We start from the raw sequence: 25,078 nt of genomic DNA, 5'->3' as shown, positions 1-25,078 counted from the left end.
CTTTGTCACTCATCAACTCTAGTGACATAGCCTTTGACCTCTTTGGACCTTGGCTTAGGCATCTGTCAAACGTGAAGGTGAGGCTGGATGAGCTCAAAGGTCCCTGTGGCTCAGGCCTTATTAATGATTACTGTGGCAGTGGTAGTCAGTATTTGTTGAGGATTTACACAAGGCCAGACAGTTTGCCAAGCACTTTAAAAAAACTTTTTTATTTTAATTATTTGAAAGGCAGAGTTAACAAGAGAGGGAGAGACCCAGAGAGAGAGAGAGATCTTCCATCCACTGGTTCATTCCCCAAATGGCCACAACAGCCAGGGCCAGGCCAGACCAAAGCCAGGAGCCAGGAGCTTCCTTCGGGTCTCCCATGTGGGTACAGGGGCTCAAGCACTTGGGCCGTCTTTAGCTGCTTTCCCAGGCGCATTCGCAGGGAGCTAGATCAGAAGTGGAGCAGCCAGATATGGGATGCTGGCATTGCAGGCGATGGCTTTACCCGTTAGGCTAGAATGACAGCCCCTTGCCAAGCACTTTGAACCTAATCCTTGTATGAACCTTGTAAAAACAGTGTGGTCACTATCCCCATTTTACAGATGAGGAAACGAAGGTGGAGAAGTTATGTGACTTGGACATAATCGAGGACACAGATGTAAGTCCAGGCATTCTGACTCTACCTTTCTCGGACACAGAAATGCACACCCATCGCACATTTCTGCACAGTTTTGCGTACTGTTTTGGGTCATTCACAGACTCCACCCCCAGACCTCTCTATGAGCTGTAACTGTTTTACAACATTAAAGGTAAAAGCTGGGGACAGAAGGCTGCTTGAGGACCAGAGGCTGGCTGGGTTTTTGAAACCTGGGCTAATGCTTATTTGAAGACTCTTTTTCTTTGTCTTTTTTTTTTTTTTTTAAGATTTATTTATTTATTTGATAGCTAGAGTTATAGACAGTGAGAGGGAGAAACAGAAAGGTCTTCCATCTGCTGGTTCACTCCATAAATGGCCTCAACGGCTAGCACTTAGCAGATCCAAGCCAAGAGCCAGGATCTTCCTCCCATGTGGGTGCAGGGGCCCAAGCGCTTTGGCCATCTTCTGCTTTCCCAGGCCATAGCAGAGAGCTGGATTGGAAAAGGAACAGCCGGGACTAGAACCGGCACCCATATGGGATGCTGGCGCCACGGGCAGAGGATTAGCCTACTGTACCCCAGCGCCAGCCCTTATTTGAAGACTCTTTTTTTTTTTTGACAGGCAGAGTAGACAGTGAGAGAGACAGAGAGAAAGGTCTTCCTTTTTGCCATTGGTTCACCCTCCAATGGCCGCCGTGGCCAGCGCGCTGTAGCCGGTGCACCGCGCTGATCCGATGGCAGGAGCCAGGTGCTTCTCCTGGTCTCCCATGGGGTGCAGGGCCCAAGCACTTGGGCCATTCTCTACTGCCTTCCCGGGCCACAGCAGAGAGCTGGCCTGGAAGAGGGGCAACCGGGATAGAATCGGTGCCCCGACCGGGACTAGAACCTGGTGTGCTGGCGCCGCAAGGCGGAGAATTAGCCTACTGAGCCGTGGCGCTGGCTTGAAGACTCTAGAGAGAGCTGCTCCTCTTTTGGATTGAGACAACTCTTGTTGCTGTTTGCGTTCCCTCTTTGCTGGGGAATACAAGTCTGAGTCAAGGCTTCAGATGAGGATTATGACTAGGTCTGGCTTCTCAGAGCATCCTTTGGGCTGTAGATGACAGGCTCCCTTATCTATGCACATAAAGCCTTATAAATGGGGGGATATGTATGGACTTAAAAAAGGAAATATCTTATCAGAATATTTGTTATACACTAGAACAAGTACAATGAAATAGGTTAACTAAAATCTAATAGGCATGCATCATTTTATAATCCAGCTGCCTCCTTACAGGTATGCAGCAAATAATCTTGTAAGTCTTGACCGGTGATTTAGATAGGTTTTTAAGATACTGATTGCTACCCTTCTGAAGGCTATCTGAACTGGAGAGGCTGATGGGACTAATTGACAACTGTAGCCAGTCTTCCACCCTCCATTGTTGTCGGGGAGAGCCGCAGAATGTGGCCTCTCTGGTCACAGGTGTGTTGGGCGGGCCTTGATGAATTAGTCCATTTTTGAGATTCACGGCCAGGGAGTCAGATCCTCCCGGCTCATCCAGCCCGGGGCGGTTTAGCAGCCAGCAGGGGGTTGGCTCCTGCTGCTGCATTCCTTCTCTAGGCGGTGTTTTTCACCCTTTAAGACACGTGTTCGCTCTCTTTTTTTCCTTTTGGTTAGCTGGACTTGTTCCGAGCCCAAGTAGCAAAAGCAGAGCCTCTCTGCCCCTCTCTGCTGGAGCCACCGAGGCTGGCGGTCGGGCCGAGGTGGCAGCCCCGCAGAGCTGTGCTGTGCCGACGACGGATGTCCAGGTGACGCGGAGCTCGGCTCTTGGCCCCCTGGCCAGGGTCTGGTTCCCGGACGCTGGTGGCAGCTTGCTGCAGGCCTTGGCGTTTCCCCAGGGAGAAGTTGAAAAGCCGCCTCTGTGCTGTCTCTGGCTGGCAGCAGGGATCCAGTGGCGAGAATTCTTTCAACTTTCTATTTGATTATGGCTTCCTTACTCAAGTGCTTGCTTTTAACTGACTTATGACTAAAGTTTTCGCCTTTCTTATGTCCTTGTTTCAACTTTTTTGTTTTTGTTTTTGTTTCTTACAGGTGAATCTACGCCTGGCTGACGTTAGGATTCTTACTTTTGGATTTTACATTTTTTCTTTTTAAAACAACTTGGACGGATAAAAGATGTGCCATGGCAGGATAGCACCAAAGAGCAGCTCAGCGTTGGCCGTGGCCTCCGTCAGACATGGAGCCTTCCTTCCGCTGGTGGTCCTCAGTACCCTGCTTGGAGACGGGCTTGCCTCCGGTGAGTCCTAGCGTCCTCCTGCAAGTGGGAGGGAGAAGACTGAACAATTGTTCCTGCTGGAGGCTGTCGTAGGGGGTTTTATGCTGTGGTACATACCAGGGAGCAAGGCCTGGGGCCTAGTGAGACAGCCATTGGAGGGCTGTGTGGGAACCTGCCGGTGATGAACTCAGCACCCTTCCCCCCAAGCCAGGACGGAGCTTGATGCACACACAGGTCAGGGCACAGGCCTGGGACTCAGGCTGCTTGTGTTCAGAGCCTGTTCCTACTGGGACCCCTAGCAGTTTGTTTTACCGCTGGAGGGAGAATGATAGGTGATGTGATAGGTGAATGATGGGTGGGAGAATGAATCACCACACAGGGTGGTGTGGAGATTAACAAGACAACACTGTCTGCACTCAGGGATGGTCAGCTCTTTGCTTGTCTTCCGGTGTTTTTCTCAGATGGAGAACGTAGTCAAGTGACAGTAGGACTTGGTTACTGACACTCCTGATGTTCTGATCTTGGACAAGACACTTAACCACTCTGTGGCCCGGTCTCTCTGTGAAATGAAAGGGTTGATCTAGGTAACCTGTAAGGTTGCTTCTGGCTCCCTCAGTTTGTACTCTTACAATTCTGTGGGCTTTGTATTGAAGAGGGTGAGCTGAGCAGAGCTCTAGCCGGGGCTAGAAACGCTGTAGTGAGTCTTTTTAAGTTTGTTTAGTTCTTGTTGCCTTCAGCAATGTTCTATGTGCCAGGAGACCTGGCACCCTTTGTAGAAAAGACGCATTTGAGCCTGTGCAGTAGACCTCTGGGTGATGTCTCAGAATCTGCCTTTGTAGACGGGATCCCTGCTGTCACTGAGCTCACCAGTAATGGGCACCCTCCCCGATTCCGTTAGAAGAGTGCGTGGGGAAGTTTCGATGGATGGCATTCACTGGAGAGGGATCTCAGAGCCAGATTCTAGACGGGGACAGTGGTGGGGAGTGGGGTGTGTATATGGTGGACGTAGAGTCCATAGTTCAGTGTTTTCACGTCTACCACCCACTTACCTAACATGATAATAGTGCAGTCTCTTCTAATCTTATTGTTATTTTCTTCTGAATCATTGGGGGAAACAGTTGCTGATTTTTTCAAATTATTATTTATTTGAGAGAGAGACATTGAGCAAACTCTCATTTGCTCCCAGAGCTGGGAGTCAGGAATGCAGTCCAGGTCTCCCATGTGGGTGGGAGGAACTCAGTTATTTGAACCATCACCTTGCTGCCTCCCAGGGCCTACAAGAGCAGGGAGCTGGAATCGAGAGCCAGAGTTGGGGATTAAACCCAGGCCCTCCTGTTTGGGATGCAGGCATCTTAACTGCCAGACCTAACAGCCCACTCCCAGCTGCTGAGTTTTCATTGCATCATAACCTTCTCCAGTACACACATGCAGCTTCCTTTTTCTGCTGCCTTCCCACTGCATTTTGACACTTCACCCAAACCTTTCCTCCTTGGCCTTGAGAAGCACTGGCGTAAGCCCCCTGGGCAGTGATAGTTGGAACCCGTGGTGTGGGCATCGTGGTTGTAGGAGGTTTCAAAGAAGAAAGCCAGACTGCACCCATGTGTGACACAATGAAGCAGGGCCTCCATTCACTGAGCAATTCCAAAGCCAACCATGGAGTATAGAGACTGTCTTGTTCGCCGTTGTATAGTATAAAGCTAGCAAACCATGGCCCACAGGCCAAGTCCTACTTTCTGCCTGCGTTTGTGTGGCCTATGAGCTAACCATTTATATTTTTCAATGGTTAGAAGAGGGGCTGGTGCTGTGGTGTTGAAGGTTGGCCTCTGCCTGCATTGTCAGTATCCCAGTGGGCACCTGTTTGAGTCCCAGCTGCTCCACTTCCATTCCAGCTCCCTGTCAATGCAGCCTGGGAAAGCAGCAGAGGATGGCCCAAATGCTTAGGCCCCAGCACCCACATGAGAGACCTGGAAGAAGCTCCTGGCTCCTGGCTTCGGCCTGACCCAGCTTCAGCTGTTACAGTTGATTAGGGAGTGAACCAGCAGATGGAAGATCTGTCTCTGCATCTGCCTTGCAAATAAATAAATCTTTAACAAAAAAAGATTAGAAGAAAAATCAGAAGAATGATGTTTTGTGATGTAGAAATTACATGAAATACAAATTTCAGTGTGCACAAATGAAATTTGATTGGAAAAAAACAATGCTCATTCATGAATACATGTGTCCATGGCTGCTTTTGTGCTACAGTGGCAGAGGGTGGCTAGTTATGACAGATCATGTGGCCTGCAAAATCTCAAGTATTTGAGCCTTAAACTACCTGGCACTCTGTGGAAGAGATTCACACCTGCCCCCACCCCAGAGCCAGTGGGGCTCCATGGGCATGTACATGAATGGAATGCTTATTTGAGCAGGACTGCCACAGCCAGGTGGGACTTTGGAGGCTGTGTGCTTATCCAGGGTCTTAGAACTGGTGCTAGGGCCAGGACCAGGCACCCTAGGGCCTGTGGTGCTCCTGTGACCTGCCTCTTCCAAGGCTCCTCCATGGAAGCCACCCAGTGTGTTACACAGTGGTGTTAGTGGCAGAATGTCTCAAGGCCTTAGCTCCCAACCCCACTTATTAAAGATTTATTTATTTATTTGAAAGGTAGAGTTAGAGAGAGAGAGAGATCTTCTTGGGGCCAGCACTGTGATGTAGTGGGTTAAAGCCCTGGCCTGCAGCACCAGTATCCCACATGGGTGCCGGTTCTAGTCCCGGCTGCTCCACTTTTGATCCAGCTCCCTGCCAATGTGCCTGGGAAGGCAGCAAAGGATGGCCCAAGTGCTTGGGCCCCTCCACCCACATGGGAGACCCAGAAGAAGTGCTGGCTCCTTTCTTCAGATTAGATCAGATCTGGCCTTTGCTGCCATTTGGGGAGTGGACCAGTGGATGGAAGACCTCTTTCTCTCTAACTCTTTCAAATAAATACATTAAAAAAAAAAAAAAAGAAAAGAAAAGAAAGAAAGAAAGATCTTTTATCTGCTGGTTCACTTCCCCAAATGACCACAATGGCTGGGTAGGCTGAAGGCAGAAGCCTGGAGCTTCCTCTGGATCTTCTACATGGGTGAAGGGGCCCAAACACTTGGGCCATCCTCTGCTGCCTTCCCAGGCACATTAGCATGGAGCTGGATTGGAAATGGAGCACCTGGTCTCGAACCAGCGTCCACATGAGATGCTAGTGTCGCAGGTGGCTGGCTATACCCACTGTGTCACAATACCGGCTCCAAGGCCTTAGCCTCTTCAGCTTCATTAAGCCCCCACCCATCCCCACCCTCCATTTTGTTGGCTCCCCCTACCTCCTCCCATTACCCACACCGTTTTCCATCTACCCACACCTTCCCAACTTTCCACCCAAGGTCTGAAATCAATTATCAAGGTTCCAGACTGGCTGGATAAAGGGATTATTATTCTCCAGTGTGGAAAAATGTGTCTGTAGTGTGGGCTCAGACCAGGATGGGAAAGTTGGCTCTGTTGTTTTCCTTCCCCTCCCCCATCTGCAAAGAATCCTCCCTCCTTGGCCCTTCCAACTCCCAAGTCATTTCTATTCCCCATAAAACGCGTGTCCTGGCAGGCAGCAGGGTGCAGGCAGGGGAAGGGGTTTCACCAGCACTTAGATCCAGTGTACCAAGTTGCTGCCAGTGTTTCTCTCTCTCTCTTCTCTCTCTCCTCTCTCTCTCCCTCCCTCCCTCTCTCGCTCTCTCAGCTTCTGGGGGAGGGAGGTGCCTGCTCCTTGGCCTGAAACCCAGAGCACACCTGTATGGCTGTGCCTGCCTGGCGTGAGCAGCATGCCAAGCAAGTTTGCCAAGAAACCAGGACTCTAAGATACTCTGAAGCCAGGGAAAGGCAGTTCAGTTCGGGAAAACCTCTGCTTCCCCTTCTTGCTTTTCTCACTGTGGCTGCTCCTCAACACCCTCTCCAGCGACATCCGAAAATGGGGTGCTTGTGAAATACACAGCTTATCCACTGGGCTCTGGTTGACCCTGAGTATGCTACCATGTCATGCACATTCATGACAAAGTGGGCATCCTTGGGCGCAATTTGCCTTCTTGTTTCAGCCCTAGTCTTGGTCATAAAGCTCGGTTGGGTAGAAAGGAATCGTGGATCTGTCCTGTCTGGGCTCAGTTTCCATGCTGTGTCTCCTGTCTGCAGCTACTCGGTTCGGAGTTACAGCAGAGAAGGTCTTAGAGAGACATTGCCTAAGTCTCCAGCGTTCCCTTGGTCATTCCTTTAGATGGGGAGAATTACTGAAAAGTTTCTTTACTGGTGTCAAAAATCGTATCTTATTCTTTACAGCCAGTCACACCATGCAGTGGGAAGACCAAAATTAGAAGTAAGACCTGTGCCGGCGCCGTGGCTCAACAGGCTAATCCTCCGCCTTGCGGCACCGGCACACCAGGTTCTAGTCCCGGTTGGGGCGCCAGATTCTATCCCGGTTGCCCCTCTTCCAGGCCAGCTCTCTGCTATGGCCCGGGAAGGCAGTGGAGGATGGCCCAAGTGCTTGGGCCCTGCACCCCATGGGAGACCAGGAGAAGCACCTGGCTCCAAGCTTCGGATCAGCGTAATGCGCCGGCCGCAGCGGCCATTGGAGGGTGAACCAACGGCAAAAAGGAAGACCTTTCTCTCTGTCTCTCTTTCTCACTATCCACTCTGCCTGTCAAAAAAAAAAAAAAGGAGTAAGACCTGTGTGTGTGCTACCCTCTTGCCCTTCTTGGACTAGAGGAACTGGGGTCCCAGCTGTGCAGCAGTGTCTCCTGGGTCTCCTAGCTCTGTACCTTTGCCTGTGATCTTGGGAAACTTGCTGTGTGGCCTTTGGTGAATCACTTGACCCTCGTGTCTCCTGTAAAACAGAAACGACGATCCTTAAGAGTGGTTGGGTTGGTGTTGTGTAGACTAATAAAAATGATTGGCGGGCACTTGGCATGTAAAATGTGCCGTGTAATTCCCAAATAATGACAACAAAGCAGAGCCGGCGTGTGACCTGCTGTTGAGTCATGCTGTGCAGGAGACGTCACTCAGACAATGTCCTTTGCTGTCTTGAGAACATAGAACGGAAGGTGCAGGGTGGGTTGCAGGGAGGGGATGTGGAGCAGTTGTCAGATTTGACCAAGGAAGGCATTGTTTGCTTCAGGAATCCCCTGGGCGAGTGCATAACCTCTGAAGTCCCAGAGAGCTCCTGTTTGCAGAGTTGGGTGAGCTCAGCTGGCCTAGAGAGGAATCTTTTGGCCTGCATTCTCTCTTCCTGAGCATATTTACTGAACAGGCTCAATACTTTCCTGCCTGTTTTCTGGTTTGTGCCCCCTCCCCACCAAGTGTTGCCATGACACATCAGGCCACATTAAACCTCACAGTTGCCTAGGGCAGTCCTAATAACAGCGGAAGCAGCCGTCTTCGGTTCCGCAGCACAGTGAGAAGGCCAGGCGGTCGGTTTTCATCGCAGATGGAAGATGTTGAGAGCTGGCTTCTCTGGGAGATGACGTGACTTTGGCCCTCAGCCTTGCCATGGCACAGAGAAACTGGCAGGTGGCCCTGGCTCATCTCAGCATCTCTGAAGGCCCTGAAGTTGGAGAGGAGAGGACAGAAGGGAGCGTCATCTCCACGTCTGATGGCCGTCCGTGTACAGCTGTCAGAAGCCCCGCGGGCTGGGTGGTCCTGTAGCCGTTTCACAGAAGCCGAGCCGCAGGTGCTTAGATGAATTACTCAGACAGACATGACTGTTAGTGGTGAAGCTTGCTGGGATTTGTGTCCAGTCTGTCTCACTTGCTCAGAGAGTCTTGGCTGGGGACCACCCTATCTGTGCCGAGGGCAGGCTTCCCGGAGGCTGGTTTCTTCTGTTTCTTGATGGAAGTGCTCAGACCAGCATTCGGGTTATTCAGATGGCAGAAGGGTTCTTCCTGTGTTCTCTCCCCGTGGTTTTATCAAAAAGGATACAAGAGTCATCCCTGGGTCCCCATGTTTCCTTCTTTGATGCTTTCTGTTCTCATCCACCGTGGCCCTTGGTTGTTTGGTTCCAGTTTAGGCACCGAGTTTGCCAAGGCACTTCTGTTCTTGGAAAGGAACAATAGGGACCATAGCAAATTGTTTGCTAAATGAGGATGTAGTTCCCAAAACATCCGCAGAGCTTCCTGTCAGCTGCAAACCCTGCTGACGAAAGTGATGTAATCGCCCCATGGTGTAATTACCTGTGACTATAAAAAGACCTGGGGACTGTGGTAGGAGGCTGGATGGGTCATTACAGGACTTGTTGAATGCTGGCGTCATGAAAAGACATTGAGAAATTGTTCTCTGCACACTAATTGTTGTGCCATGTGTAGAGAATTGCACAGGGTACACCCTAAGAAAAGCAACCCAGAGCTCCCCCAGCTGAATGTCTTAACCGCATCTTGATTGGGTTAAAGACCTCATTGAAGGTGAATTCCACCTGCTGAGCAGGGGTCCCCCACTACCCTGGCCTACCTTGGAAAGCTTGGAGGTTATTCTTACCTGCCCAGCACTTTCTGCAAAAGGGAGTCACAGAGTACTAATAAAAAGTTAAGGTTAGCACTCAGAATCTTTAGTGATTCTAGGTAGGATTCCAGGGGAACTTTGATCACTGCGTCTTTGCAGTGGAGATTCCTTTCCTCTGCGTCACCCTTGAGCATGAGCCTGCAGGAGGGGCTTGTGCTGGTGTGGCTGGCCGCCTGGACTGTGGCCAGGTCAGCAGTGACCTGGGCCTGCTTCATGTCAAGCTTTGGGGCCCAGAGGGACAGCAGTGTTTAGAGACAATCTTTCTGTGGTGCATTGTGAGTGAGGGGTATATTAGCTGCTGACGTCTCTCCAACCGTGTTCTTCAACCTCACTTTCAGTCAGTGTTAACACACAGAAATCTGGGGGTTGGCACTGTGGTGTAGCAGGTAAAGCCACTGCCTGCAGTGCTGCTATCCCATATGAGCACTGGTTCGAGTCCCAGCTGTTCCACTTCAGATCCAGCTCTCTGCTATAGCCTGGGAAAGCATCAGAGGATTGCCCAAGTGCTTGGACCCCTTGGACCCACATGGGAGTCCCAGGGGAAGCTCCTGGCTCTTGGCTTTGGATCAGCTCAGATCCAGCCATTGCTGCCATTTGGGGAGTGAACCAGTGGGTGGAAGACCTTTTTGTGTCTCTTCCTCTGTAGCTCTGCCTCTCAAGTAAATAAATAAATATTTAAAAAAAAAAAAAGAAAGAAAAGAAAAGTGGATGAGGCCCAACACTGTGGCATAGTGGGTTAACACCCTGGCCTGAAGCATCGGCATCCCATATGGGCTCCACTTCAAGACCCAGCTGCTCCACTTCCGATCCAGCTCTCTGCTGTGGCCAGGGAAAGCAGTGGAAGATGGCCCAAGTCCTTGGGCCCCTGCACCCTGTGGGAGGCCCTGAGGAAGCTGCTGGCTCCTGGCTTTGGATCGGCACAGCTCCGGCCGTTGTGGCCAATTGGGGAGTGAACCATCGAATGGTTCACTGCCTCTCCTCTCTCTGTGTAATTCTAACTTTCAAATAAATAAATAAATCTTAAAAAAAAAAAAAAAGTGGAAATCTGAATTCACTAAAAAGGAGGGAGGGTGAGATTACTTTTTAAAAAAACTATTTATTTTATTTGAAAGGCAGAGCTACAAAGAAGAAGGAGAGACAGAGAGAGATGTCTTCCACGTGCTAGTTTACTCCCCACATGGCCGCAATGGCAGGAGCTGGACCATGCCTAAGCCGGGAGCCAAGAGCTTCCAGGTCTCCCGTGTGGGTGCAGGGGTCCAGGTACTTGGACCATTTTCTACTTCTCTCCCAGGCGTTTGAGCAGGGAACTGGATTGGAAGTGGAGCAGCCAGGAGACTCAAACCAGAGCCCACATGGAATGCTGATACCACAAGTGACAGCCTAACTTGTTAGAGGCGGAGGAGAGAGAGAGAGACAGATATCAATCTTATATAAATAAATCTTTAAAAAAAAAAGATATCAATCTTTCATTTGCTGGTTCACACCCCAAATGTCCATGACAGCCAGGGCAGGGCCAGGCTGAAGCCAGGAACCAGGAACTCCATCTGCTTTCCTACCTGGGTGGCAGGAACCCAAGTACTTGATCCATCATTTGCTACCTTCCCAGGTGCATTAGCAGGAAGCTCCACGGGAAGTGGGATAAATGGGGTTTGAACTGGCACTCCAGTGTGGAATGCCAGTGTCACAAGGGGCAGCTTAACCTGCTACAGCACAACACCAGCCCTGATTATAACATCTAGAAAAACTCTTGTCCCTGGAGTTTTTTCACACAGCTGTCTTGTCAGGTGGAATGAGATTCAACTCATATATACCTTAAAACAGCAGCTGTGTGACCTGCAACTCTCATGGGCCCACTAGGTCACTAGCGTGGCTTGGTATTTTATCTGTGGCCTTTCCGCCTCAACTCCTTGCCTTCTCAAGAGGCAGTACAGTCTGAGTAAGATGATTTGGGATTGAATACCACCTTTGTTCCTTGAACCATGTTACCTTGGATAATTTCCCTGACCTCACTGTCTATTTCTCCAGAATGGAGATGATAACAATGCCTGCTTCGTCAGGTTGTTGGGAAAATTAAATAAGACAGTATAAGTAAGGAACTTGGAACATTGGCGCACAACAAAGTGGTTCCCTTGTTGGAAGATCAGATTCTTGCACCAGCTGATAGCATTCTGCCCTTCTGGTTTTTGTGATTCCCCCACTGTTAATTGGTTCAGACAGGCTCAGGGTTGGAAGTTGCTCCTGGTTCTCAATTTCTCGGGTTCTGTTTGGTTCATTCAACACAACACATCCTGAGCGGCGTTAGATCCCTGATATTCTCGAGGTTTTCTTAAGCCCCTAAATTCTCAAATGCTACATGTATTCGTTCCACACATGAAGACAAGTGGAAAAGAGCAGTAACGCTGCTTCCAAATGTAGGTGCTTGGGCTCAGTGAGGTGACCTCTCAGGAAGCCATTCCTGTCTCTTGTTGGCATTCAGGGCTACCATTTGTTGTGGTTTGGATGTTTGTTTGGGTGTTGAATGTCCCCCAAATGCTCATGTGTTAAAAGTTTGGTCCCCAAAGTCTTACAGTAATGGAACTAAGAGGGTGAGAACCTAATGCAGTTATGGTGTCAAGACATAGGGCCCTTGGGAAGTGGTTGGGTTGGGTTAGGGTAGAGTCCCATGACCGATTCATGGTGGCTTCATAAGGAGATGAAGACAGGCCATGGGCTCCCTTGTGCCATGTGCTATTCTTTGCTGCCCTGGGACTCTGCCAGCAGCAATGACTTCACTAGAGGCTGAACCAGCGGGGCCAGTCTGATCTTGTACTGTGAACCTGCAAAACTGTAGGCCAAAGTAAACCTGACTGATCCAGTTGGGAACTTCTGGAGTCATTTTTGAAACCTTGCATGTTAAAACCTTGCATGAGTTTGTTCCTTTAAAAATATGTTTTAAATCACCAATGGTATCAAAATATAAATAGGGCCGGCGCCGTGGCTCAATAGGCTAATCCTCCGCCTTGCAGCGCCGGCACACCGGGTTCTAGTCCCGGTCGGGGCACCAGATTCTGTCCCGCTTGCCCCTCTTCCAGGCCAGCTCTCTGCTGTGGCCCGGGAAGGCAGTGGAGGATGGCCCAAGTCCTTGGGCCCTGCACCCCGTGGGAGACCAGGAGAAGCACCTGGCTCCTGCCTGCGGATCAGCGAGATGCGCCGGTCGCAGCGGCCATTGGAGGGTGAACCAACGGCAAAAAGGAAGACCTTTCTCTCTGTCTCTCTCACTATCCACTCTGCCTGTCAAAAAAAATAATAATAATAAATAAATAAATAAATATAAGTGATGTGATATAATGATATAAATACATATAAATGATGTGACTGAAATTTAATTTTCGGTAAACAGCTTTTAATTCTATTTTTCCATGAACATCTAAAGAATTTTTGTTTATTTTCATCTACTTGAGAGAGAGGTTGATCTTCCCTTTGCTGGCACATTCCCCACATGCACGCATGAATCAGGGCTGGGCCAGGCCAAAGCTGGAAGCCTAGAACTCCATCTTGGCATCTCGCGTGGGTGTATGGGTGGCAGGAACCCAAGTACTTGAGCCATCACCTGCTGCCTCCCAGTATGTGCATTAGCAGGAAGCTGGATCAAAAGCTGAGGTGCTGGGACTCAAACCTGCATTCTAATTATGGGATGCTGGCATGCCAAGTGGTAGCGTAACCTTCCGTGCCACAGTGCCAGCCCCAGAGGATTACATTTTAAATGATTCCAAAACATATGTGGGATAATGCAACATTAGAATTAAAAAAAATAAGAAATGTCTTATTTTCTCTTGTCTTGGTAGTCCTTCTGCTTCCACCTCTTTTTATTGTTGTTGTTCATTTGTTTTGTTTAATTTTGATGGACAGAAACAGATAGAACACCCGCCACCAGCAGGATTGCTCTCCAGATTCCCCCACAGCAAGAGTCAGGGCTGAGCCAGGCTGAATCTAGGAGCCAGAATCTCAATTTAGGTCTCCTGTGTGGGTGGCAGGGACTCAAATAGTTGATCCATCATCACCTGCTGCCTTCCAGGGTGCGCATCAGGAGGAAACTGTCACCAGGAGTGGAGCTCGGTCTTAGACTCAGACCCTCTGATGTGCGATTCCAGCACCTCAACCACTGGCTGAACCACAAGGCCAAACACCTGGCCCCTCCTACTTTTCTGAGATCTGTTTGACGGCATTTCTTTGTTTTATATATATATATATATATATATATATATATTTTTAAATTAATTTATTTGAAGGCAAGAGAGCAAGCGAGTGAGAGACAAAGAGGGATCTCTCATCTACTGATACACTTCCCAAAAGTCTGCAACAGCCAGGCTTTAACCAGGAACTCAGAACCCAGTTCAGGTCCTTCATGTGGGTGGTAGGGACCCAAGTACTTGAGCCGTCACCTGCTGTCTCCCAGGGTGCCCATTAGGAACTTAGAGTTAGGAGCAAAGCTGTGGCTCAAACCCAGGCACTCAGATAGGAGGTGCAGGTGTTCTAAGTGGTATCTTAACCACCGTGTCAAATACCCACCCCGGCATTTCTTTTCTTTTCTTTTTTTTTTTTTTTAGATTGATTTATTTATTTGAAAGGCAGAGTTACAGAGAGGCAGAGGCAGAGAGAGAGGGAGATCTTCCATCCACTGGTTCACTCACCAAATGGCTGCAACAGCCAGAGCTGGGCTCCAATCCAAAGCCAGGAGCCAGGAGTGTCCTCTGGGTCTCCCATGTGGGTGCAGGGGCCCAAGCACTTGGGCCATCTTCCACTGCTTTCCCAGGCCATAGCAGAGAGCTGGATCAGAAGTGGAGCAGCTGGGACTCGAACTGGCCACCCATATGGGATGCTGGCACTGCAGGCAGTGGCTTTACCCACTGCACCATAGCGCTGGCCCGCTGCCCCCTCCCTCCCATTTCTTTTAAGAACCTCTTTCTGGGGGCTGGTGCTGTGGCGTAATAGGTAAAGCCACTGCCTGCAATGCCAGCACCACAAGTCCTGGCTGCTCCTCTCCTAGTCCAGCTCTCTGTTATGGCCTGGGAAAGCAGGCCCAGGAAAGATGGTCCAAGTCCTTGGGCCCCTGCACTGGCATGGGAGATCTGGAAGAAGCTCCTGGCTTAGGATCAGCTCAGCTCTGGCCATTGCAGCCATTTGGGGAGTGAACCAGAGGATGGAAGACCTCTCTCTCTCTCTGCCTCTCTGTAATTCTGCCTTTTAAATAAATAAATACATCTTTAAAAAACAAAAACCACTCTCTGCCTAGATTGATTTGCTTCCCCAGGCCTGGAGATTTTTTCCCCCGTTTGCCTTACTAGCTTTATCAGTAACCAGATCTTTTGAAGTACAGTTGTTTAATCATCTAAAATTCTGGCAAGTCATCCTGGGGGGAGAAACAGATTCTTGTCAATATTTCTTCTTTGCAGAGCGCTTTGTTTTTTTCTTCTTAAATTCACAAAAGTATTTTAGGCATTTCAGCCCTGGGGGAAGAGGGTGCAGAATGTTTCTGGAAGTTACGGCCATGATAACTCTGCTTGTAGCCGTTGTTGTTCTGAGCATCGGGGGACACTTTATGAAATGCAGAGGGCCTAACCAGTTCTTCACGCGTAGTAGACACATGTCTCCTTGGGAGAGGGCAGGACCTGTGTGTTTATGGTCACTGGCTTGAGTTCTGACAGCTCGGTCTTGTTGACTCTGGCAGCACTGAGAGGTGCTGGAGACTTCTTGGGATTGCTGCGGACCAGTGGGAGACGGAGCAGGCAAGAGGAGCAGCTGTCAGTGTTTCCTTATTGCTGATCCAGCACAGGGAGGCTGGGGACAGGCAGGGGGGAAAGTCGTGGGTCTCTCTTCTTCCCAGAGCTCGTGACTTTGGAGGCTGGAGCCAGTGACGTTTGAGCCAGTGCAGCCCCACTAAGGCTCCTTGAGTACTAAGCATGGCGATCGCGGAGTGGCCAGCGAGGTTAACCGGAGAAAGCAGTGGGTTGCGTGGTTGTTTGCCTGTACCACTCTCACGGAGGCTGCTTGTCGTCTCTGAGCCTGGAAGTCTACTTTACATGTCTCTCTGTGTCTTTGTTCGCAGCTCTTGTTCTTTGCTCTTATTTGTGTGTTTACACATAAGCTTGTTGAAGGGGGGACTGAGTCCTTTACATGTTGCTTCTGTGCTGTAACCGAGTGATGGTCTCGTGTAGACTCAGAGCACGTTCTGGAGAATTCCTGGTTTGTCCTCCGCATAAAGACAAGCAGGACCACATCTGGGTCATATGAGCAGGAGTACTCTGGGGGTGCCTGTGGTTCCCCAAAGGATCCTGTTCCTAGCCATTTGGCAAGGGTGACAAGAAGCATAGGATCGTGTCTTTGGGTGTCAGGGGTGCAGATGCTGGGGCTCGTCTGCTGGGAGAGGCACAGGCTGACCTCCCAGAAGAGCTTGTTGCAGAGTGTGCTAACCTACAGTTCCGAGTGGGTCCCCTGAAGTGATGAGGAGGGATGTGAAGATCTAGTGGAAGGATGTAAGGAAAACCATGCCAGCTCAAACACACCCTGGTATTAGACAGCGGCTGGGAGGTGCAGCTGGGATGGTTTGTTTGTAGCCATAGCTCCCAGAACCTCTGTCCCTAAAGGTCAAAGCTAAGGAAACCCCCTGTCTCCCCTTTCCCTGAACATCAGCATAGCACCTTCAGGCCTGTTCTTCTTCTTCTTCTTTTTTTTGTTTTAGATTTATTTATTTATTTGAAAGGCAGAGTTACAGAGAGGCAGAGGCAGAGAGAGAGAGAGAGGTCTTCTGTCTGCTGATTCACTCCCCAGATGGCTGCAACAGCTGGAGCTGTGCCAATCTGAAGCCAGTAGCTTCTTTGGTCACCCACGCGAACGCAGGGGCCCAAGGACTTAGGCTATCTTCTACTGCTTTCCCAGGCCATAACAGAGAGCTGGATCGGAAGTGGAGCAGCCAGGACTCGAACTGGTGCCCATATGGGATGCTGGCACTGCAGGCGGTGGCTTTATCCGCTATGCCACAGCGCCGGCCCCCAGCCTGTTCTTGCCCTATCATCTTATGACTGGGATGGGCCTTCCTCTCATTCTCTTTATTCTTCAGGGCCCAACTCAGTAGCCTCTCTCTTGAGGTACCACCCATTCGCTCATCACTAGAAGTAATAGGGTCTAAAGGAAAGCATGGGCTTCGTGTATTTTCTTGAATGGAATTAGCAAGAGCCCTAGTATCAGTCCTTTCTCTTTGAGAGGCTGTGAAGAGGCTTTCCCAGGAGTTGGAACCCTAAGAAATCTCCACTGTCTGATCTGCAGGGGCTTTTGATCTGATGGCTTCCTAAGACACCTGGGAATTTCAGCTTTGAGGAACCGGAGCCCTGTCTTCCGCAGATCCGGGTTCACATGCCCCATACAATTGCTCCAGCATGACCCGGTTGTGGGGCTGTGTTTGGAGCTTTCATAATCAGCATTATCTTCTCTAGACAAGAACATGTTGACAAAGGGTGACGCAGGAGGTATGCATGCCAAGGGGGCTTTCTGGGTACCGATACTGGACTGGCTCTGGAGGGAAGCTGCCACATGCACCTCAGTGCCCCTCGTAAGCCTGCGAGAGGACAGCGGTGGCCAGGGATGGTGCTGTGGCCCGGGAGGGTGCAGAGCTGCTGGCTTAGTCGCACTCTAATCTGTTGCTCAGCTACTGCCAGGACTGTGGCAGCTGCTGGGGTCAGGGAAGTCATTACGCCACGCTGGAATGCCTGTGGGAGAGGCTCCTGGTCGGTGGGATGGTTCTAAGAGGTCTACACCAATACCTGAAGTCCAGGCGGGTGAGGTAGCATGGGACGATTAAGAAATGTTTTGGGGACCAGTGTTGTGGTACGTGTGGCTTCTTCCTGTGATGCCGGCATCCCATATGGGCACTGGTTTCAGTCACAGCTGCTCTGCTTCCGATCCAACTCCCTGTTACTGTACCTGGGAAAGCAGCAGAAGATGTCCCAAGTGCTTGGGTCCCTGCACCCGTGTGGGAGAGCCTGGTGGCATTCCAGGCCATCTGGAGAATGAACCAGCAGAAGGAAGATCTTTATATCTCCCTCTCTATTTTTAACTGCTTTTCAAATAAATAATTCTTAAAAAAATAGTCTTTGGGGCCAGATGGGCTGGTTTGAATCGTAGTTCTGCCATTAATATGTAATTCTGAGCAAGTTTCTCAGACTCTGGATCCATTGGTCTTCGGATCTGTCAAGCTGGGATGAGAACACACACACCATATATATAGGGTTGTTACCAGGGTGAAATGTTGCTGTTACCGTCACTGTTAACGCTGTGGCACCTCACAGGTGGCACTCAGCCAGCGTGTTGTGGGGTGTCTAGAGGTAAGAGAGGAGTGTGTTAGTATAGTGTCTACTCTGCTCGTCTGGGTACTTCCCTTGGAACTGGCGCTGTCACTTCTGTCCCAATATATTGCATCCCAGTATTCTCCTCCCCCGTGTGGAGTATGTTCAAAGCAGGGGTCGCACAGAATAAGTAGTGCAGCCTTAGCGTGCGGATTCGGCAGTTTAGACTCAGCATCACCAAAAGCAGTTTGGGAGATGCACCCCCAAAGGTAGAGGCAGGTGCCATTCCTGGCTGAGCCATCAGAGCCAGGCAGGAGGTGGAAGTCTGGCTCTGCTGGAGTTAAAGAAAAAGGGTTAAAGATCAAAGGGCTAAAGAAGAAAACAAAACCCCAGTTAATGGATCAAGAGGTTGAATGAATCTAAACTGGGAAGAAAAGAGGACTGGAGGAGGATGTTAATTTTAAGTCGTGGGAGAAGACTGAGGATGAGAAGAGTGGCACATGACTTCCCTTTGCCCACGGGACAGGAAGGAACAGGCTCAGTGAGGCTGGGGGAGGGCCGGGGAGGCGTGTCTGACCAGGGCTCCTTCTCTCCCTGCCTGTGTGGGGGTCCCGTGTGGGTCTTAGCTGGCGTCACGAATTCCACTGGTAGGCTGGCGGGTGTGGGGGTTCGGAACTGACTGGCAAAGGAAGCAGACGGACGGCATCCAGGATTCCTTGTCTTGAGTCAGGCCAGCGTAACTGGAGAAGCGGGGTGAGGCCTGCCTGTGATTTGATGTGTGTGGAACTGTGGTGACTTCCAGCAGAGATGTGTCTCGGGTTTCTTTCAGAAGTGCCCTACACAAAGGAGCCCGCTCCCGAGCTGAGCTGTCGAGCTGTGGTTCTCAGCACCTTGCCCTCAGGCAGCACAAAGCCTTTGTGCGACTGGCCCCTCTCCATGGCATTCAGAAAATCTGTTTCCCCTAACTGCCGACCTGGCCTTGCAGGAATAGCTAAGATGGTGAATAAGAGGATTAAGTGAGATAATATATGTAAAAGTGCTGAGTAAAAATAAAAGTATTCCAGTGGAAGGGATTATTATAATGCTCTTTTTCCCCCCAGTCAGCATCCTTTTTTCTGAATTGCTCAAAGCACTGAGTTAACACTAACTGGTTAATCCAGCGTCCATCCCTGGGCGGGAGGCATGCACTTACTAGTCTCCTTTGTATACAAAGTCAAAGTCAAGTTCCCCATAGAATGCCAGATCTTGAGTAAGTTTGAAACTCCAGGCTATGGGGTCTCAGTCTGGGACCGGGACCTCCCAGAAAGGAATAAGGAAGGCGAGAGGAGAAAGACAAGGATCATTACCAGAGAAGTATTTTTCATGGACTGCTGGTCAGGTCGCATGAGGGTGTTGTAGTCAGAATGTTGAGTAACCCAGAAGTCTGACGTCCGTTTTCCTCTGAGAAGCCACAGAGAAAGCTCCCACTGGGAAGGAGGCCTGGTCGGAGCCAGAGCAGCAGAGAGCTAACAAGAGTGGGGAGTGGGTATGGGAGGAGGGGGTGCGGCAGATTTCCTAACTGTTCTGTTAGTGGTGTGGCAGGGGCACCTGCCATGCCCCATTCAGCTTCCTGACAATGTGTCCACTCTCTCTTCGGATGTGTACCAGGAAGTATCGGGGGTTCCCCTGCCATGGCTGAGGCTCCAGAACACACACACACACACACACACACACCCCACCCTGAGTGTCTGCCCTGGTTCAGTTTTGCTGCAGAGCAAGTACTGCAGGCCAGGTTGGTCTTGTACCAAACTTCCATCCAGGGAGGCGTCTGGGCCCGCTGTGGCCCCTCTGAAAGCTGGTCCCCATGCCTAGAGCTGCTGCGGACAGGACCGGTTTCATTCACGGTAGGAGGCAAGGCCCTGCCGCGTCCCAGGACCTGTTCCTTTCTCTGTGAAGACTTCAAGGAGGCGGTTCCATTTTTGCTCTTGTTCTCTCTTTGCTCTTGTTCTCTCTCGCCCAAGGCCTGGAACCCTGGAAGCAGGAGAAGAATATGCTGAGCTGGGAAGCTCCTCCTTCCCCTGTGGAACCTGTGTGGGCTCCCGGCTGGGAAGTTCTGGAGGTCACTCAGGTGTGCCAGTGAGGAAGCGCACACTTGGGAGGGAGCCACCAGGCTGGCAACACTGGTGGCCGGACATGCCTCCTGCAGCTTCTGATCCAGTAGCTCTTCGAGGAGACTGGAGAATCTTAAAGAAGGACTTGGCAGCTGGCTGGGGGACCGTCCGTACGTCAAGAACTGCAGATTTACGTTTGGGGTGAATAAACCTGTCTCCCACCCTTTTCAGAGCGGTACAAGAGTAGTGGAGAAAATCTTTTTTTTTTAAAGATTTACTTTATTTATATGAAAGACAGAGTTACAGAGAGAGGGAGAGACAGAGAGGTCTTCCATCCGATGGTTCACTCCCTAGATGGCTGCAATAGCCAGAGCTGCGCTGATCCAAAGCCAGGAGCCAGGAGCTTCTTCCGGGTCTCCCATGTGGGTGCAGGGGCCCAAGGATTTGGGCCATCCTCTACTGCTTTCCCAGGCCATAGCAGAGAGCTGGATCAGAAGAAGAGCAGCTGGGACTAGAACCGGCGCCCATATGGGATGCCAGCGCTTCAGGCCAGGGCTTTAACCCACTGTCCTACAGCACCGGCCCAAGTGGAGAGATCTTAAACCCATTAGGGAGAGAGCTGGTTTGGAAATAGGCTCCAATGGGTGGACCAAGCTAATTCTAAAATTGGGAGAAAGTTGAATGATTAACACAGGGTGCAGGCAAGTCTGCCTCTGACCATCTGCAAGCCGGTCTGGTCCTGCAGAGAGTGGCGGCTCCTCCCCACTGCACTTCCCTGTCTCCCCTGGGGCAGCAGTGGAGAGTCTGCCCTGGAGGAAGCCCTTCCTCCCCGGCCTCTCCAGTAGGAAGAGCAGGTCCCGAGCTGGGTCCTGGGCGTCAGCCCCAGCGCTGCCTCTCAGGAGCTGTACCTCGCCTGGTCCTAGGGTGGTGGGAGGGTTGGGCCATCTCTCCAGGGAGCTCTGAAGAGCTCTCATTTCCTGGTTCTTCAGCGCTTCACCTGGACAGTTTCCTCCCCCAGGCTCAGGAACTCTTCTGCTTGCTTGCTTGTTTTCTGTTTTTTGTTTTTGTTTTTGTTTTTTTGTTTTTGTTTTTTTCTGTGTAAGGAATGCTGTTGATAAGCAGTGGTGAGTCAGAATCCCATCCAGAGGCCGGCTTGCCCGAAGTGAAACTGGGGAGTGTCGCGATCAGAGAGGGGACTTGTGTGCTGCTTCTGTGACACCTGCCTCCAGACAGGAACGGGACGCAGCACCTCTGCCGTCAGGATCATCCTTGCCCAGCCCAAGGCTCCACTGGCTGTCTGCCAGCCCTGGTGTCCCGGGTGCTCAGTTGTCCCCTCTCATTCCCTGCTGCCTGACACAGTACGTGGTTCGCAGCCTGTGTCGGTGCTGCGTGGATGGACTGGGGGCATTGTGTCCAAGTACAGCTTTTTCTTTTCTTCAGTTTCCCCCATCTTCTAGGTCCCAGGTCTTCCTCCAGCCTCCTCCCTTCTCTTGCTCTGTGCAACACTGATGTTAACTCTTCAGCACTCCTGGAGAGCTGGCCATGTGTGTTGAGTGCTTCAGGGGTTTGGGGGTGCACCAGGTAATCACTAAAGACCCTGGTGAACGCTGCGGGGGGCACCTCCAAAGCATCCCCGTCTTCTTCTTGTCTCCTGTCGTCTGCTTACTTGGTGGAGGGCAGCTCTGAGTTACAGAATGTTTCCACTGTCCCTAGGGAGTTTGCTGTGGTCTTCAGATCACGTTTGACCCTGTTTCTAGCCCTGATTTCTTGCAGGAGTGGGGCAGTGTTTGTATTGGCAAGCTATGGGACTCCTGGCTTGGAGGGAATTAGCACACCCTGCCTCAGAACCATTATCTGGCCTGCCTTCCCAGCTTCTGTCTTAAGGGGCAAGAGAGAGAGTTCCCAACCCTGGTTACTTGTCGCTCAGCCCCTCGGAGCCAGCCTAGGCAACGTTCAGACAGTTGAGCACTGACTAGCCCCAGGTCTCTGCCGAAACAGGGAAAGACCCAGGTTGATTTACTTTGTGTTAAGTAAAATCACCCGCCTTTTGATGGTTCCATTAATTTCCTCCCTTCTGAACACCCTCCTGTTGGTCGTAATTGGAAATCCTGCCTCTGTGTCTCATTTCACCACCACTGCTTTAATCTGAGACAGCTGGGTACTGCGCTCTGCTTTTTCATTTACTGGAAGAAAGGCTTGAAGATGGTCTTAATGACTGGCTGGGATTGTGTTCAGGAAGCTGGGAGGGTTGCTGTGCTTCAGTTCACACCCACCTGGGGGCCTAGTCTTACTCACCTTGCACCTATAAAACTCTGCTTAGTTCCTGGTGTGCAGGAGGAAGAGGTCCCCTGGAGAATGCCCCCCTATTCCAGGCGGTATGTATGCAAACTTCACGTAACTCATTTTGATCAGTCAACAGGTATAGGCCTCCTGGGCTGTGCCAGGGACTGCTCCAGTAGCTGAGTGTGTGTCCCTGTCACCCCTCCCAGCCCTGGTGGAAGTGCAGAGGCTTGTGGAGGTGAGATTCCAGCCGAGTGCTGGCTCCGCACTCCGTGCAGACCCTGGGGACCTGTAGGCTCTGGGGCTTTCTTTCTCTGCGTTTTCATGGTTGCATCTCTTGCTTCTGTGCTTCTCTTTGCGTGGCCCCGAAGAGGAGTAAATATTGTGAACCACCTCTTGAGATCAGAGAAATAACAGGTAGCAGTAGCTCTAACAGCTTATCACTGTTGGCAGTGGACAAGACAGAAACACATTCTTGTATACTCTGGCATCGTATGGTCCTCATATTAAGCCTGTTGTAGCCAATAAAGGGCCAAGCGGGATTCGAACATAAGTCCTTACATTGCAGTTCGAACTCTCTTTTGTTTTGATGCTACAGTATTTGTTCTGAATACTGATTTCCCATGCTGTGGTCTTTAGTATTGCTCAACCACTCTGTATATACTGGGTCTCTCCTGGGAACCAAGGGCCTTACAATCTAATTGGAGGAAAAGATAGGATGAGTGTGTCTTAGTTGCCCTTGAGTGTTTCGGGTACTTAGTCTGTCTAGGATGGCTTCTAGAAGAGCTGAGACTGAAATGAGGCCTGGTGGGAAGGCAGGAACCCAACCAAGGCAGAGCTGGTCAGGGGATTTTTGGTTAGTATCTGACTGCCTGAGACTGGGATACAGGGAAAGTGGTGAGGTTTGGCTCTGCCATCAGACCTAAAAAAACCAGCATTCTCTGGGCGATGCTTCTCCAATATTACTGTGCTTTTAAAATCCCATACCCCCGTCCCCAAGTTACCATTCTGTGGATCCAGGGTGTGTAACCTGGCAATCTGCATTCTTTTTGTTTTGCTTATTTGTTTCTATTTATTAAAAAAGGCATTGAATCTGTAGGTGGGTACACATGTACACACTCTGTCTCCCTGCCTCTTCAAAAAAACAAAACAAAACCGTTCTAATCATACCTGACATATTTGCTTCTGCTTTTTCTCCAAAGGTAACCAGTGTCATAATCCCATGTACATCTTTGCAACATGTTTCATGTTACTTGCACGTGCATTCAGAAGCACTAGAGGATACTGTTTTATGTATTTGAAAAATGTGTTGACCTTCTGTGGCATTCTTTGTTCACTCAGCATTGTCTTTCAGATTTATCCACGATAGTGCATTTTTTTATTTACCTTACAGCGTTCCATTATTATTATATAATTGTTTATGTATATGGATATTAACAATTATAAATTTATAGTTTCAAATTTTAAGTTACTGTAGTTAATTACAACTACAGTTTGTGGTGCTGTTTGTAAACATTCTCACCAGTGTGGCTGTAGATGACTTCATTTTTTTGCTGTCACAAGCAGCGTGTTGTATGTGTGTTCTAAGCACCCGTGCTAGATTTCTCTGGCATGCCCCAGCAGCAGAGTTGCTGGATGGTTCGAAAGGCACAACCACAACTTTCTGCACTTTGCCAAATGCTCTCTAGAATAGTTGTACCAGTTTACACCATGACTGGTTTATAACAAAATTCCTGTTTCTCCACATATTTTCCAGTAGCTGGCATTGTGACATATCCATTTTTCTCAGTCTCTTATATATGAAATGGTATTCCTGTGGGGCTTTACTTTTGTGAAGGTTACAAAATCAATTTTTTAAAAATTAAAAATCAAGTGCTGTTTCCTTTTTTTATCTTCTCCTAATTTGTAGATTATTTGAACTTTCTCTTTCACAGTGGTCTTCATGGGTCCTTGGGACCCTTTTGGGGGATTGATGGGGTCAAAAAAACTATTTCCATACTAATACCAAGATGGTGTTTGCTAGGCTTCTTGACATCTGTCCTGATCTCTCTCATGTTCATTTTAATGAGTTTGCTGCTGTTTTTAAAAAGAATTCATAAGCATTTTTAAATTTCCGAGTTGTATTTTCAGTATGGAAAAGTTGGGAGATGTAGCAAGCACACGAACTTTTTGGAGGGCTCAGTGCTTTTCAGTTGTGTAGAGGGGTCTGAGGACAAGGAGTCAGGCACACTGCTGCTTTATGGGGCCAATTGTATTAACATTTTTTCCTTTCTGGGATGTTTTCTTTGTCTTAGACATTCTTTCTCAGCCAACATTCATGAAGATGGGCACTTAGATTTTCTTCTGGAAGTTTTGGAATGTGTTTTTATGGGCAGAGTCTCCATTTCCCAGGCCCTTTAGCCACTAGGAATAGCCTTTAAATGTACACCTTCTCATAAACACTTACACAACCTGAGTGAAGTATTCCCCATATCTGCCCTCTAGCAGTGATTTTTTTCCTTTGGCTGGGGGAGGAGGGACAGGTAGGCAGGGATTCAGCCCCCCTTCCCAGGCCCCTTTGCTAAGAGTCTCCTAGAGTCTCCCACAGTACAGCTGTCTCTCCTTGAGACAGTGAACACTCTCATTTTGGATCCTTGGGTTCATAGGGTTTGCAGCTTGGTTTTCCAGAGCCCTAGAACCTACCAGTGACAGGGAATTCCGGAGGCAAATCCCCTCCCCAGAGCCCCACCCTGACCCACCTCACTGATTTCCATTGCACACGCAAGGTCCTGCCGAGGCACCAGCGCTCCCGTTCCTGATGGTGTTGTGGTGGGTAACTGGCTGTCAGCTGCAGTCAAGGGCACAGATCAGGAACGGGGAACCTTTTTTCTGCCTGGAGCCATTTGGAAATTTATAGCATCATTTGCAGGCCAAACAAAATTATCAACTTAAAAATTAGCCTGCTATAGATTTATTGCATTTTTGAGTCCTGTCTGTGGT

At 49.8% G+C, this 25,078-nt stretch overlaps 1 protein-coding gene across 3 annotated transcripts in view; it reads left to right on the top strand.

The window, feature by feature from the left end:
• Window positions 1-25,078, top strand: part of SUSD6 (sushi domain containing 6) — a 99,122-nt gene that overhangs the window by 43,547 nt on the left and 30,497 nt on the right. The window contains exons 1-2 of one of the 3 annotated variants that reach the window (XM_062181839.1): window positions 613-643; window positions 2,690-2,894. In XM_062181839.1, coding sequence (XP_062037823.1) covers window positions 2,774-2,894 — 121 coding nt within the window. In that variant the 5' untranslated portion in view covers window positions 613-643; window positions 2,690-2,773. Of the gene's footprint in view, window positions 1-612; window positions 644-2,300; window positions 2,407-2,689; window positions 2,895-25,078 lie in introns of those variants that run through there. The other 2 variants (XM_062181838.1, XM_062181837.1) reach the window with 2 other exon arrangements.

This window comes from Lepus europaeus, chromosome 22 (genome assembly GCF_033115175.1).
Source record: "Lepus europaeus isolate LE1 chromosome 22, mLepTim1.pri, whole genome shotgun sequence".
Classification (NCBI taxonomy): domain Eukaryota; kingdom Metazoa; phylum Chordata; class Mammalia; order Lagomorpha; family Leporidae; genus Lepus; species Lepus europaeus.
The sequence above is the reverse complement of the archived record's forward strand: the minus strand, read 5'-3'. Positions and strand labels throughout refer to the sequence as shown.